At 41.7% G+C, this 12003-nt stretch overlaps 1 protein-coding gene across 10 annotated transcripts in view; it reads left to right on the top strand.

Moving 5' to 3' along the window:
• EIF4G3 (eukaryotic translation initiation factor 4 gamma 3) overlaps nucleotides 1–12003 on the top strand; it is a 147392-nt gene that overhangs the window by 91931 nt on the left and 43458 nt on the right. For 8 of the 10 annotated variants that reach the window (XR_012650368.1, XM_075027608.1, XM_075027611.1 and 5 more), the window contains 2 exons: nucleotides 4158–4266; nucleotides 10107–10964. Coding sequence is in view for 9 of the 10 variants with exons in the window: in XM_075027608.1 (XP_074883709.1) it covers nucleotides 4158–4266; nucleotides 10107–10964 (967 nt within the window). In the remaining variant the exon portion in view is untranslated. The remainder of the gene's footprint in view (nucleotides 1–4157; nucleotides 4267–10106; nucleotides 10965–12003) is intronic. The other 2 variants (XM_075027614.1, XM_075027605.1) reach the window with 1 other exon arrangement.

Below are 12003 nucleotides of genomic sequence, written 5' to 3'. Positions count from 1 at the left end.
GTTACAGCTGAGCCAGTAAAAGTGTAACTGGGATCACTGAGATGAAATAAGAGCCTGGTGTGCAGATCTCCCCTCTGTTGAGACCAACGGGATAGTTACGGCTTTTGACTGTTCCCCTGGTTCAGTCGAATCCTTTTGTCTCATGAAGGCATCGCCATGTGCTTTGGGTCACCCGCTTTCTCCTCCTGGTCTCCATCATCAGCAAGCAGCAGCAAGGCACCATGCTTGAGCAATTCCTGTCTAGCTGTGTTTTTGCAACAAGGTCTGCAATGCTCAACTGGAAAAAGCTATTTTCTGCCCAAGAGCGGTCTGATGATTTGCAACTACAGCTGGAAGGCAAGAGAGCCAAGAGCTGGTTACGTATAGTATCATTTAAACTTCTTTTTGAGCATTTTCCATGAGAGAAGATACTAGCGATGTAAAACGTTGGAGTGCTGGTGAGATCTTCTTCCTGTTACTTCATGCTGAATGACTTTCCCCATTGGAAGTGGGGAAGAGTTGAAAACAGCCAGGGTTTCAGATTATGTTTATGCATGGTGCAGCTAATCCAGGCACTTACTGGCTCATTTTTGCAGTCTGAAATCTATTTTAAGATACTACAGTTAAGTCAAACCAGATGAAATAAATGTTTTTCAAGAGGAGATTAATAAGCATGAATTTTTATCAGCTGTAATTTATATGCAGAGCACAGCAGTGATGTCCAATCATCTACTCCAAGTCAGGTATGCAAATACTTCATTGATTAATATCCAGGCTTTGTTTTGGTTAGGTACTTGGAACCACATTGTTAATCACAAAAGAGCTCTGAAATTGTGCTCACCAGAAAAAGTTCATTAGTGTAACATAACTGAAAATTTAAGCCCACTTGAGCCAGGAAATTCAAAGTTATTGTCCCAACAGCATCTCTAATTCATTTCTTTGGAGCAAGTGTTGTATCTTGGATGAAATTAGATGATGCCTTAACAACTATGCTCAGTGGCTGAATTCCAGTAGTGGTGGATGTTATAATTTTGAACAGTCTAAAATCAGTAAACTTTAAATATTCAGCCATAACTTTGCTTGAAATGTGCTAGTGCTTTTTTTGTATTCCCTTTCCCCAGCTGATAAAAGCTGTGAACAGTCAGTGTGAACTTCATGTGAAAATACCTGCCTATTGAAATGCTCACAGTTTAGGGCAGCTCCTGGAATAGGTGCGAGGGGGCTATCGTTACTGTTGTCTTCTTCCACCACCTCTTTGGGTCAAACCCTGCACCTCGGGGGGGGTTGGTAAGATTTCATCTGGTTGAACACTCAAAATGCAAATGTGCGATCTCCAGGCTTAATGAAATATCATCTAATCAAAGTGACTCCCAGTCCAAAGTATGCTAAATGATAGTAATGCTTCTTTTATATTGATGGCCAGTATCTGGTTCTGTAATCTCTTTATTTAAATTACACAAGCACAGAGGGAGAAACTTGCTCAAGAAGTGCATGGAAGCCACTGCTGTAGACCAGTCCCTGTCCCAAATTCTACATTTGAAAAAGAAGCCATTTTATAATAATAGGTTTCAAAATTTTCTTTTTTTTCTTTAAATTTTGATTTGTTTTTGTTTTTTTTAACTGACTCAAAGAAAACCTGAAACTTTGATAACACAAGCCTGAAGCACCCTCTTCTCTCCATAGATTAAGTGCTTAACATCAAAAAAAAGTTGGACTTGTCCAAAAGATGAGCATCGCTGCCAAGACTCATGCCATGTGGTTTTAGCTATTTCCATGCTTTTCATATCTCCTGCTTTGGTCAGCATTGCTGACCAAAAAGTGCCTTAGGTGGAGCCTTCCCAGCACCTCCACAGTGGTGGCTTAATTGCTTAAAATTCCTGCAAGATAAGCTGGCAGTAAGTGGAGATATTATTTATACGTTTTTAGCAGGACACTATTTTTCACACTATATTTTTTGCTGGGAAGTTAAACGGACCATGTATTAAATCTGGCTATGGCATTTACTCAGCACCGACTTACATAGAAGATCACCTTTTAAAGAGTAAGAAATGCTCTTATTTTCCTGGCAAACCTCTTCCAAGTATCAATGAGTTTGTCACACTTTGTGTTTGCTTTGTCTACGGGCCATGGTAGGATAGAATAACACAGAGCAACTCTTTTAGCATCATAAATCATGTGAGCAGTTTTGAGTGGTTTTTTTTTTCCTAGAAAGTCTCTAAATGCTCCATTTTGAAACGGCAAGCCTATAAGGGTCAGTACTTAAGTACCATTTATATTGCTTTGCAATATCATTCCCACAAAATCAATGAGTGTTTTCCAAATTCCTTAAAAAAACATTTTTACTGACCCAAGAAGTTTCTAGGCTTACAAGCTCTTTGTCCACTAGTCTCGTCTGGCTCCTGTGACTCTTAGCACATTCTCCTTTTTCCCCACTGCTTTCATCCATAGATTTTTCATAAAATGAAACTAGTGATCCGCTGAGGGTGAGGGGAAAGCGTTCTTGAAACCTGCTCATTTGTAAAACTGTGTTTTCTTTGGCTTCCTTCAGATTTGGCTGGAGGTAGGGATGCAGTTCTTCATCCATAGTCCAGCTGATCTCATTGGGCTCATTCCTGGAAGAGGAGCAATCCCAAATAAAATTTCAACCCTTCACCCTGCTTACTAGTTTTTCATATTGGTTTTTCCAGATGTGCTTTTTCCACAGTCCTCCTTTACCTTTCTGTTGCCTGAAATGGTGAAAAACATTGAATCGAAGATAATTCATTCTTTATTCTGCACTGTTCAGATGCAATAGCTGAAAAACCTGTAAATGGGAGCAAAAAAAGAGTCCCAGGAAGAGGAGCAGGTTGCTAGAGAGTTTCTTTTTTTAGGGAAATAAGTTTTGCATGGATTTCTGATAGCCTGTCTGAAAGAAGGAATTAGACACCCATGTCTTGGGCACTCTGCTTTATTTTGTTTGTTTAAAAATCCCTTTTCCTGTAGATCTTCTGAGAAGTCAGCATGGATGTATAGCTAGATGAGAACAGCCATCTGCAAAAAGCTGCGTGGCTTTCTACTTCAGAGTATTAAATTTAAATTTAGCCCTGTTTTCTTCTGTGCATGGTCCCTGATGCGTGTTTAAGGGGATTTTGCAAATGTGAATAGTTGACTTGCCCCATCTATGTTCACTCTAACGTACACAAGTGCTTTACCTATAAGTTTGGGTGTGTTTGGTGTAGTTATTTAGTCTTACACAAGGTCTTCCTTACATTCGGAGATAAAATACAGGGGATTTTTTCTGTCTTTATCGAACCTTCATGAACACAAATGAAATGTTTGTCCCAGTAATGGTGGGGACATGATTAGAATATGTGGCCTCCGCAACAGGCCATGGATTTTTCAGTCTGATGACTTTGCTGGTCTTGCAGTTTTGGTTTTTATATATAGAATATCTCAAGCTCGCTCTGTGCTGATTGGGAACCAGCTCCTGCTGCTCTCCTTTAGATTGGTGCACAATTGGTTTTATTCTCATACTACCCAGCAGGTACCATCTGTAAGTCTGTAGAGGGCATTGGATTTTTATTTTTTTTATATGACCACACAGTTACAATCAATCTAGATTGTTTTCCTAGTGCAATAACAAGTTACTGTGTGTGTGCACAGAGATACATATATACACTATTCATGCGCACACACACACACATTATCTATCTATAAATAAATATATAGAAAAATAAATAAATATATATTAAAATATTTAAGGTGTTTGAAATAACTGATCAGTTGAGAAAGGAGTCAAGTCCAAAAAGCAAATTTAAATTATGGAGAGGTCCAGGAGTCTTGGTGTATATCCGACTTTTTGCAGACTACGCAGAGGAGCATTTCTGCTGCTCTTGGAAGAAGCATTCGGAGAATGAAGTGTGTTAATAACTGTGCTGTGCTCTCTCTTTCTTGCTGTTGTTAACAGTAATCGTCTCTTTTTCCCCTTTTCCTGCTGCCTTTTCCTCCCTCCCTTTCCCATGTCCTTTTTGAATTTATTCAATCGGTCTGTGTATCTTTTCTCTTTATTTTCCCTGCCTTTTGTTTTTCTTTCCTATCCCACCCTATTCTTGTCTCCCCACTTGCTTGCTTGTGCTCCATGTTGCTAGTTTTTATGTTCGCACGCTCATTATCACCCTTTTTTGTACTTCAAATCTCAGCAGCTGTCCAGCCAGGTCCCTGAGCACAGCCCTGTGGTTTATGGGACTGTGGAGAACACCCATCTCGCTGCCAGCACCCCTGTCACTGCGACTAGCAACCCGAAGCAAGGTTTGTTGATGGATATTTCCTTCCTGATTATTTTTAGTCTTTTTTTTTTTCCTTCTTTCTTGTTTTAGTTTAAATATTTTTGGCATGAAGACAAGCAGTCAGCAGAAATAGGAGGAGAAAGACTTTTTTCCTCTAGTGGAACATCTTAACAACGTGTTGCTAAGGGAATTAATTGAAATTTGCCAACATGAAACTGGTTAAAAATAATTGTATTCAGGCTTATATGTACTAAATGTTGTTTCAGAGCACCTAGCAGCATGCACCTCCTCTCACCCATGTGCCATCCTTTAGAAACAAGTGTTGTCAGTAAAATGCTCTTAGCTAGAGAGGCTTTATATCATTTGGACAACTAGCCATAGCGATGGCACGTAACCAGAGCATCATATGGCTCCTCCAGAGCTGCTTGTGTATCCTGTCCTACAGGACATGAGCAATATTAATTAGGAAAGAAAAACAAACAAACAAAAAAAAAAAACATTAGAGTGCAAAGTATCTCATAAGCGGCATAGCAAATTTTGCTGACTTTAGTAAATATGGCACAGATGGAAAAAGTTTCTTAAAGTGATTACATTTCCTTCTCATATCTAAGAATAGATATTTGAAGGGAGATTTTTTTAAACTGTTCAAAGAAAAGGTGTTGCAGGAGGGAAGGTGGAGCATGCCAAGTCCCCTCCCATGCTGAAATTTTATAGCCACCTAAAAGCCATTGAAAAGCTGTAGTTAATAATGTGTATACTGTTGTCATGTTAACGGACTTGGTGTTGGAATAGAGTTGACACCACTGTTTGCTTCCTGGTTATTCACTGCATTGCAGCTTTTGAGGTTTCTGCCTACAGCGATGTGTACATGGAAGTCAAGAAGTGCCATCTTTCACTCATGAGTGTATCCTGTAAACTTTGAGCCTGCCGAGATTTTTTTTTTTTCCCCACAGTATTTGCTAGAGGAAAACTAAGCTCCAGAGGAGCACAGCTCTAGGAAAGAGGAAAAGAAGCTACCTCTGATGTTTCAGAAGTCATAGATCCAAATAGCAGCACAGTCACTGCTTGAAAGTAAAGGGAAGTATCCCTGAGGCTAACTTGTATCAGATTCTAAAATTTGCTGAAAACATTGCTCTTCTACAGCCGTAGTGTAGACTTCAGGGTTTTCCCTCAGTGCAAACTGTTCCATGGATACCTATCTAAACTGCTGCAGTGTCTAGAAATGGTTGAAAAGGGAACTTTTAGAGATCATCTGGTCCCATCTCCCACTTGAAGTGGGACTAGATCTTTGTGCAAAACTTAGATGTCTCTGTCACCTGAAAAAATTGTCGGTAGGTTTAATGTATATCAGATCAACTGTGATTGTGCTGGCCAAACAGAGCGCGCAGGCTCACTGCCGTGCGTTGCTGCTCAGCTCTGGCTCAGCTGCTCTTCCCGGTCTGTGTTTGTGTCCCCACTATGCCAACCTGCCCAAGTCCCACTCGCTGCCAGGGACATGCTCTGAGCATGCTGAGGTGCATGGTGGCACTGGGACTTGAACAGCTGATGACCGTGTTGCAGGCACCAAAATGCATCTGCCCTTTCAAGCAAGTTGATGCTGAACTGTAAAATCCAGCACTTTACATCACAGTATTTCAACCCTGTGTATAAAACCTTGTATTTCCAGGACAAGTGGGTCTTTTCCCTCTTCTCTCTCTCTTTAACTTCATCGCTTTGTAGGCAACTGGAAGTAAGTGGTCTTTATTTAGTTAGTTACACAGGTCTGACTGTGCTGGTTTAAATATAAATCAGGGCTTGGACTGGGATTTAACACTGATGAGCTTTCCTGTGTTTATCTCCATTCCATCCCAGAAAGATTCAAACATTTGTTCCAGTCCAAAAATTGCTAAAGAGCACATTTATGTAAGCATTGCAGAGAAAGAGTGAGCCCTGAAATAACACCATTAGCATTCGACTGTGGCCTCGGGGTGGGGGAGAGCAGTGGTGGTGTCAGTCACTGGACAGAGCGAGTTAAAGGTGAAGGAAGTTTAGACACCATTAAAATTATTTATTTAAACAGAGCTAGTGACTCGGGGGGCACATCTTTCCAGAAATACATGCCAAGGTATCAAAATAATTTTTCACATTGTGCCTGATGTTGGGGTGTTTTTTATTCCAAAACAAAAATAGTCATAGATAGGGTTGCATGGCTTTCTCAAGCAACTCTTTATTAAAACCAGTATTATTGCTTCCCTTAAGACCCTTCCGCCGCATTCATTAGTGGATCACATTCTCCCTTGTGCCCTTCACCTCGTGTGCTCATTTGCATCAGTTGAAATTTGGTATAAAGCTATCATTCTAATTTTGTGATATTCAGCGATCATTTTGCAGTTATTTATAACTGCGTGCAGCATTTGGCCCGTTTGCTGGGTTGGGGATCGGGAGCGGAGCATGTGTGCTGTGCCAGCAGACCCAGCCTCTGTTATTTCTCACTGCAAGTATCTGCAGTCCCTGTTATTTTTGCGTTGAAGTCATTAGCGAGGCTGAAATTGGGATTGCATTGCACTTAATATCCTTGTTTTTTTCTTTAAAAGACAAGCATTTGGCATTTGCTGCTTTTAAAGCAGCTTCTGGCTTTTCAGGCTTCAAAATTCATACGTGATTTGGAGGAATATAGGAATTGCTACTGTAATACCTTGAAAAGTGGCATTATTTTGGGGCAAGCAGTTAGCTGCCATTCCTATAGATGCCCCAGGTGCATATATATCAGCCGGGCTGCAGAAGGCAAGGATATTGCTGGAGAATTCAGGTCAAGCTGATGGCAGAGCATGCAGGAACCTGGCTGCAGGCCAGGCTGGTGCAGAACTTGTAATGGGGTATAATTGTGCATGAAATCAGAGCTGTTCACGTTTACTCAGCTTGCACAGGTTCAGTGGGATGTTTGGAGGAGTATTATTATTTTACTAAAACTCTCCGCAAATCCTGTGATGTATCAGACATGGAGAATGTATAACGCAGTTTGTGAAAAATAGTTTAATGTCAGATCCTGAAGTTTGGAAAACTTTCAGTCCCTCCGCTGACACTATGACTCAGTAACGTGTGCTCCAAAAACTGCCTGCGAAGCCAGCATCTGTACCGCCTCGTGAATGTTTGCATCGGGACAAAAGATGGAAAAATGGCAGCAAGCCCAGCGATTATTTTCAGATAAACACTGCAAAGCAGAAACAAATTCCTGTATCCAGTAAAATCTTGCCTATCCACTGCTCTGGGCAATTGTTGCCACTCTGACCACCCAGCAGCCCATCTCCCTCTCTGGCTTTAATGTCTTTGCATGGAGAAGATAGTAAGCATCTGTCCTGCTGAGTTTGTAGAAGTATTTCTAATGAAGAGTAATTTTGCAAGATTTGTATTTATCTGGAGATTTTTTTAAAATATCTATTGATGGAGCAACCTTTCCTCCTGAACAGCCTAGTGCTTCCAGTAAATACTTTCTAAATATAATGTGAGGGATGATCTTGGCATATTTAGGAAAAGGGATCTGATTCAGTTTGGATGAATTGCATTGATTTTTGTTTTCCCTTTGCAACTGTATGTTGTTTCACGTGACTGTTTCTGTAACAGTTGGCAGGGATGAACGTTCCTGTGCCAGGACTTTGAGATTTGTTCTCAGTGGTGGTCATTCAAGATTTACTTCTCATTAGCCAAATCTGCTCATTGTTCTTCTGAAATTCCCCCTCCTCAGATTACTTTTCTCCTTGAATTTTGCACACACAGCCTGTATTGGTGGCTAATATATTGGCCAAATAAGGTGCAGTTTGAAGAAAGTGTGTTTAAACCACTGGTTTTAAAAACCAGTTGTGTATTTTTGCTGTGTTTTTTATCTTTTGGAATTCGGGATGTTTTTCTAGACACTTCAAATTTTTTTTTTAATTTTTTTTTTTTTTTTTTTTTTTTTGAGCAATCTCATTTGACTTAAGGGAGAAAATATCCAGGCAGTTGTTTATAGTGAGCTGTAAATGTCAAGAATGCTCCATGAGTTGTCTGCAAAGGATGTTCCAGAAATCGGAGGTGACACATTTTCCTTTCTAAACCAGTTCCCATGTCCCTTTTTCTTCCATGGAGTCTCCAGAATCAAAATCAGCTGTTGGGATACTTTCTCCCATCTTTTTTCCTCATTTATCATCCTCTTCCAAAGCCGTCTCCCAACGTGCCTCATTAAGTTGATAAACTACTGCTTTGGCCATGGTCCTCGCTGTAATGCTGCTGGGGCTGTCAGCGGCTGGAAGCAAAATTCTTCATTGCTCCAGCTATTCCTAAAGATGGGGCTTGATGCTCCAAGCGGTTTCAGATCAGTTCTCCTTCAAAACCCCTTTCTCCTTCAGCCTATCTGTTGAATAAGCCCCAAATGGAAAGCCACTAGAGCTGGAAAAGACCAAGCAAAGCCATACCTCTTCAGTTCTACCTGAATTCTGATGATTTGGGGTTGGTTGTGGCCTTTGATTTCCTTATCTGAACAGCAAGCTTTGTGCCTCTGGCTTTTCCAGAATTACTTTTTGCTGTCATGGCAGTGTCCCGGAGGAGTTCCACATTGCTTCAGTGCTCAGAAGGCCTCAGGGCATTTTGTGCTGGTGGAGCAGAGCAGAGCTCCCTCCCGGAGGACAGATAAAAGCTGACCTCGTAATGGTGATTAGGAACTGAACTGTTGAGTCCCTGCCATCTGTACGTTGACTTTGAGTGACACCTGTCTCATCCGTCTTGCAGAGTTGTAGCACGGAGGCGCGTCTTGTCATCAAGTCAGAGGTGGGAGAGGGTGTAGTAGAGATCCTAAAAGATCCCATAAAGCCAAGATCTTTTAGGATCTTGGCTTGTACTTTGTTCAAAAGAAGTGGGAATAAATGCGTTATTTGGAGTTGCAGCAAACCTTTGGGAGCTGCATGATGGTCATGGCACGCATGGTATCACAAAGTCTGTTGCTAATCACAGGATAAGTACAGGGACATCTCTGTGCACAATATTTTGGGGTTTGGTTTGACACACATGCATATTTCACTGTGCTTTTCCCACCCTGCTTGATACCCTCCGACCACAAACATCAAGAGGTAATGGTGCTGTTCTTTGAAGGCAGCTGTGCTTAAATCCCTTTTTGGTTTTGCTTTCTTTGGGAAAAGGTATCTTTGATGAAATTTAGAACAAAAAAAAGGGGGGATTGTGTCCTTTAGTCTGCTGTGCTGATGGGTGATGGAGTTGAGCAATAACAAGTGGAAAAGTAAACTAGATGCATCGCGCGTATTAGTAATGGCGTGACACATGGCATCCATAAAATAATGGCCCATCATCAGTCATGGAGTAGTTTCCCTGTTTTACAAAGAGAGAGAACAGTCGCAGAGAGCACCTGCAGGTTGCCGGTGCTCTTGCCAGTGTCTTTGCCTGCAATGTTTGCCTGCATTTTAGAACATGAGTTTGCCTAGGTCTTGGTGTTAAAACCCTGGGCTCCTTTGAGGCAGAATCCAAGTAAAGCGTATTTTTGTCTTCTGTAATTTCTGTCAAGAAAAATTCTATTTTCAGCTGCAGAGTTTCTGCAAAAAATCCACATTTTGTAACATACTTATATGCCTTTTCTGTAAAAGATGGCCATTTATTGAAAAGCCTGTGAAAAATAGAAGCAGCAGTTGCATTTTCAGATTTGCCAACTGTAGGCTGTCTGGTCTTTTCCTTTAGGTGCAAAGATTAGCTTGAGGTGCCTCTGGTGTCTTCCTTGGAGCTTCTTGAAAAGTGGGCAGAATGCAGGCAAAGGAACCAAGGTGGCTTTAGATACAGTGGAGGAAAATGGAGTTGACTTGCTGTTTGTAATGTTGGCTTTTTTTTTTTTTTTCTCTTTTCCAGAAGAGAAGCCAAAACCAGATCCAGTATTAAAACCTTCTTCTCCAGTCCTCAGACCAGAACCTACTGGGGAGAAAAAAGATCAAGCTGGCCAGACGACCGAGTCCACCTCAGTGGAAACCCCACCAGAACTTCCTCTTGCTCCATCGCCAACCCCGGCTGCTCCCGTTGCAGTTGTTTCTACTGCTGCTGCTGCTGTTGTCACCGTTTCTAGTAAATCCACATTCATAGCTGACTCAGAGGAGAAATGTGAACTCGCTTCCCCAAAAGAGGAGGCAATGCCTATATCTAATGCCGCACCCTGCACAGACACATCAGACCCTTCGCCAGCAGAAGAGGCTGATGCCGAGGTGTGCAAGGAGCCTAGTAGTGTAGCATCTAGTGATATTCAAGTGACTGCTAGTACTAATCTAATTAATGAAATGAACGGAGTTAGTGAAAAAGTAACTGCTGCAGAGAGCGTAGTAGATGTAGCCCAAATGGAAGTTGCGCCATTGACTGTTGAGTTGGAGACACCAGAAGCACCTCCAGCAGAAGTGGAAAGCGTGCCATCTTCCAGTGCTCTTCACGCTGCTCCCTCTCCTCCTCCAACCCCACCTCCCACCCCTCCGCCTCCTTCTCCTCCAATTTCTGTTGCTGCTGCTGCTGCTGTTACCACTACAACTCCTTCTCCGCCTCCTCTTCCATCTCCTAGTGCCCTCCCTGTTGTTCAGGGAGATTTAGAAGGAGAGGAGAGCACAAGAACTACTCTTAATGAAGAGGTAAAAGATACTGAAAAGAAGGAAGAGACAGAAGCAGATGGGCAACTGGAGGAGAGCATGGAGGCTCAGAGTTTAAACTTGAGCAAGAGTCCTGTCCCAGGTAAGCATCTGGCACCGTGGTTGTGTGCAGTAAACTGAAGGATGAAGGAAAGGCGTCCTTGGGGTGGTTCTTCCATCAGATGTTTCCATTTGTATCTGCCAAAAAAAAAAAAAAAAAAAAAATCTGATTCTGCTGCATGACCATTACTGTGATTGCAAAATGCTAATCTTTGTTTGCAAAGACAAAAAAAACCCCTCATAATTGTTCATAAAAGAGGTAGCTGATGTGGATGTGTGTCCCAGGGTTGGCTGGGTTCATGTAAGCTGCCAGCGTTTTGCTGTCATGGTGATACAGGGCAGCATTCCCCAGTGTGTTAACAGGATAATTCAAAGGATGCTGCTCTTGTTCTCTCCAAGATGACTGGTCGGTTTGAGGACCTGTTGCTCTGGTTTTATCAGCCTGCACCTAAACCAGATTAACATTCAGACCCTGAAGCCCTGTGGGTGAACCTTCTGAGCCAGCAGCTTCTGGAAACCAGTAGGGTGGGGTTTTTTCCCAACTATAAAAATGTGTCATGGTGTTACCAGATGTGGGTAAATGACATGAACCGTTAAAGCTCTTCCAAACAACTGAAGCACCGAGTGTCACACACCTCAATCTGCCCAGCCTTAATTAATGATGCATCTGGTTTTCCTCTGCAAAAGTAACACGTAAGGGAAATTCCCCCTTCTCTTCACTCGGCTCAACTGTTCTCATTTCACTATTCTTGAAATTTTCAGAAAACAAGGTGCTTGAGTTCGGGAGGCGTAAGGACTTGTCACAAATTACTAAAAATTGAAATTTCTGTAGCTGCCTTTTAAAATCCAGGCTATTTCTGTGAGCGTTGTTACCTGCCTTTGGTTTCAGTGTCCTATCGCATCGCTGATTTAGTATTAAATGGATTAGTACAGACAACTGTCTTTTTATTTGCTGTATTTTCTATAGAAAACTGCTTTTTTTTCAGGACTTCCTGGAAATGACACTGTGGACAAGAAGTTAAACCAATCAATTACTTGTATTTAACTGCTGGGGGGAGTATAATGGTGGCTATTATGCACGC

Source organism: Buteo buteo, chromosome 5, assembly GCF_964188355.1.
Source record: "Buteo buteo chromosome 5, bButBut1.hap1.1, whole genome shotgun sequence".
Taxonomy (NCBI): Eukaryota; Metazoa; Chordata; class Aves; order Accipitriformes; family Accipitridae; genus Buteo; species Buteo buteo.
The sequence above is the reverse complement of the archived record's forward strand: the minus strand, read 5'-3'. Positions and strand labels throughout refer to the sequence as shown.